The sequence below is a fragment of the Telopea speciosissima genome, chromosome 5 (assembly GCF_018873765.1).
Source record: "Telopea speciosissima isolate NSW1024214 ecotype Mountain lineage chromosome 5, Tspe_v1, whole genome shotgun sequence".
NCBI classification, from domain to species: Eukaryota; Viridiplantae; Streptophyta; class Magnoliopsida; order Proteales; family Proteaceae; genus Telopea; species Telopea speciosissima.
In genome coordinates this window covers 24,496,760-24,500,302 of record NC_057920.1, presented here as the reverse complement: position 1 = coordinate 24,500,302, position 3,543 = coordinate 24,496,760, and the positions used below count along the sequence as shown (strand labels likewise).

At 39.1% G+C, this 3,543-nt stretch overlaps 1 protein-coding gene across 1 annotated transcript; it reads left to right on the top strand.

The window, feature by feature from the left end:
• The first annotated feature begins 2,056 nt into the window (after positions 1-2,056).
• LOC122662895 lies at positions 2,057-3,106 on the top strand. The gene has a single exon (XM_043858600.1). It carries the CDS (start codon positions 2,057-2,059, stop codon positions 3,104-3,106), a length of 1,050 nt encoding a protein of 349 aa, XP_043714535.1.
• The last annotated feature ends 437 nt before the right edge of the window (positions 3,107-3,543 follow it).

Sequence of the window (3,543 nt, the reverse complement as noted above, 5' to 3'; positions counted from 1 at the left end):
ATCATAGCCCTTTCAAGGAAAAGTAAAAAAAAAAAATACAAAAGAAGAACCATAGGACCATATCCATTCAAGAATGTGCCAAGAACAATAAAAAGCCTAACCTAAATCCAAAGAAGAGGTAAAAGAAAGAGAAGAAATAGGATTAGAATACTTAATTACATTAGGTTAGGAGTATGAAATCTTGAGTTAGGACCTCTTTCCTAGCCTTGAAAAGCTCTTCCCTTTAGAGCCTTATGACTTAGAGAAAAACAGGGGAAGAAGAAGACTGAATGGGTGTTGGAACAGAAAATCTAAGGAAAATTTCAATTTTTATAGACTTTGGCACTGCCGAGTGAACCGGTCGACTGGTTCGACCCGGCAGTGAATCCAATTCACTTCCTGCTATGAATTCGGTTGGGTTTAAAGCTTTAAAAATAATTTTAAAAATTAAGTAGTAATTATATAAATAAATATAACTTATATAAAATATGTTTTATCAAATAAAATAGTATCTATAAAAATATATAAAAAATATAATAAATACATAAATAAATAATAATAATAATAATACTTATAATAAAATAAAATTAAATAAATATGCTAAAAATTAAATAAAATAATGTAAAATTTTGTAAAAATACTTGTGTGTAATATGTAAATGATTTATATGTATATATGCACATATGTATGTATATGTAGTATAAAAATAATACATGTTGCACTTTATGTTGGTTTTGGCTTATTATTATGCTTAGTATTACTTATACATAATGCATTAAATGTTGTTTAAATATTATACCTGTATATTTTATTATTATTATTATATTATACAATATTATGTTATATAATTGCGTGTTCTTTATAGGAACTCGGGATGTTGGCTTAACATATAACTGCAATTCAAAATGAGTTATGTGTTAAGGCCAATCAAGGAGTACAATTACAATCCCGAAAACATCGATGAGTTGAATCGAGTGCTCGAGCTACTCACCAATGATCGACTGTATCTTCAGTCAATTCTCTAGAATGACGGCAAGTCCTTGATGACCAGGGACTTCTACATCATCGATCGAAGGGTAGAATACCTTCAGTTTCATACCACTCGCATCAAATCTATCATCTACAGATGGGCAGATAAACTTCAAGGCCTTCCTTGATTTCTATTTAGTATGATGAATCATACTCTACTGTTCTTATTGTATTATAATTGCTGTGCACCCTATTATATCAAACTGATGCATGTGCTGATAGTTTGATGTTTATCTTCTTATCTCAGTTGATCATTATGGATCGACAGCCTCCTAATACATATCAGAGGCATAACACAAGGGGGCATGCACACGCAACCTCTTCCTCTAACCCTGCCCATAATGATCCCCCAACTAAGGGTGCAGATGGAAACCCTCCTGATATGCCCATGCGTGATGTTGCTGGCCTTGTGGATACTATAATGGAAAGGCAACAACAACAACAAATGATGAGCACTATAGGTGAACAGTACCAAGCAGTCATAAGGAATCTACAGATTCCCCAGGCAGCCCTTGCTGTCCCTCCCCGTCTTGCACAACATAATGATGCTGAGGGTCATCTGATGGAAAGATTTTTGAAGATCCAGCCCCTCACTTTTGCTGGAATCAATAGAGATACATTGCCACCCGTTAAATGGGTGAAGGAAATGGAAAAGGCCTTCAAGTTTCTGGGATGTAGTGATGAGCAGAAGCTTGTGTACGTTGGTTATAAGCTCTAGTATGAGGCAGAGGCTTGGTGAGACACTACAAGGCCTATCTTAGAGGCTGCCCACCTAGTCATAACCTGGGAAATTTTTAAAGAGGCTTTCTTTGCAAATTACTTTCCCACCAGTGTAAGGAAGAAGAAGGAGATTGAGTTGGCTGAATTGACACAGGGACCAAAATCTATGTTAGAGTATCAACAGAAGTTTGAAGAACTATTTTTTTTTGCTCCCCCACATTTAAACAATGATGAGGCAAAATCTCAGAAGTTTTATGATGGATTGAGGCCACAGATTGCCTCTATTATGTCCACCAAAGTGAATCGTGGGTATTCTGAGACAGTGTAAATGGTTAAGAAGATCGAGGATAAGCAGAGGGATGCTTATCATGTCAGTCAAACCTCTAGCAAGAGAGCAGCACCCGTCTTCGATAGAGGATTCAGCAAGTTTACCAAATCTTCTGGATCTAGTGCAGCTCCAGCTTTACCACAAAGGAGTCAGTCGGAGTTATCAGTGTCCAGACCGGTATATGCTAATCCTAGCACCAAGGCAATAGATGCAGTAGCTCCAACAAGTATTGCAGAGTTTAAGTGCTACACCTGTGGACAGATGGGGCATACTTCTAGGACATGCTTCTACAGGAAACCTGTTCTTCCCCCTCGGCAACCAGCCAGTAAGCCTCAGGGCCGAGTGTATTCTGTAACTGCAAGTGAGGCTGAGGCTAACCAAGCAGTGGTTACTGGTACCACTCTCATCTGCTCTACTCCTGCATACACCTTATTTGATACTGGAGCGACGCATTCCTTTGTGTCTCCGTCATTTGTTAAGAGAACTCGTGTGTCACCGAAGTGTTTGGTAGAGGGTCTAGTAGTTAGCACACCCACTGGGTCAAGGATAGACTTGAACTCATTGTATGAGCCATGTGCTGTGACAATTGCTGGCAGAGACATGAATGCCCATCTGATCCAACTCGATATGACTGACTTTGATGTCATATTGGGGATAGATTGGTTAGCAGCGTACAAGGCGAATGTGCTATGTGCAGAGAGAAAGATAGTATTCCAGCCTAGAGGCGAGAAGGGATTCATCTTTGTGGGTGATAAGAACAAGAAACCCAAAAAGATGGTGATTTCAGCCTTAAAGATGAAGAAGTTGTTAGACAACGGATGCCAAGGATACCTTGTGTCTGTTAAGGATACTAGGACACAAGTTAGGCCTATATCAGAGATTCCTATTGTAGAGGAGTTCCCTGATGTTTTTCCTGATGCCTTGATAAGTCCACCTCCACCAAGGGAGAATGAGTTTGTGATTGATCTAGTACCTGGAGCGGCACCGCTATCTAAAGCACCTTACAGAATGGCGCCGAGTGAATTGAAAGAATTACAGACTCAGCTTTAAGACTTGTTGAAGAAAGGATTTATAAGACCGAGTATCTCACCTTGGGGTGCTCCAGTCTTGTTTGTGAAGAAGATAGATGGCTCAATGTGGATGTGCATTGATTACAGAGAGCTGAATAAGCTGAAAATCAAGAATAAATATCCTTTGCCAAGGATTGATGATCTCTTTGATCAGCTTCAGGGTGCCCAAGTCTTTTCGAAGATTGATCTCAGATCTGGGTACCATCAGCTTCGAATTAAGGAAGCCGATGTTAGTAGGATGGCCTTCAGGACTCGATAGGGACACTACGAGTTCCGAGTAATGTCTTTTGGCCTTCCTAATGCCCCAACAGCTTTTATGGCCTTAATGAACAGAGTCTTCCACGATGTCCTGGACAAATTTGTGATAGTCTTTATTGATGATATTTTGGTTTACTCCAAGAATGAAGAAGAGCATGC

What these genes read in the sequence shown, in the direction of transcription:
- LOC122662895 (XM_043858600.1), top strand. Translation starts at nt 2,057, where the DNA reads ATGGTTAAGAAGATCGAGGATAAGCAGAGGGATGCTTATCATGTCAGT.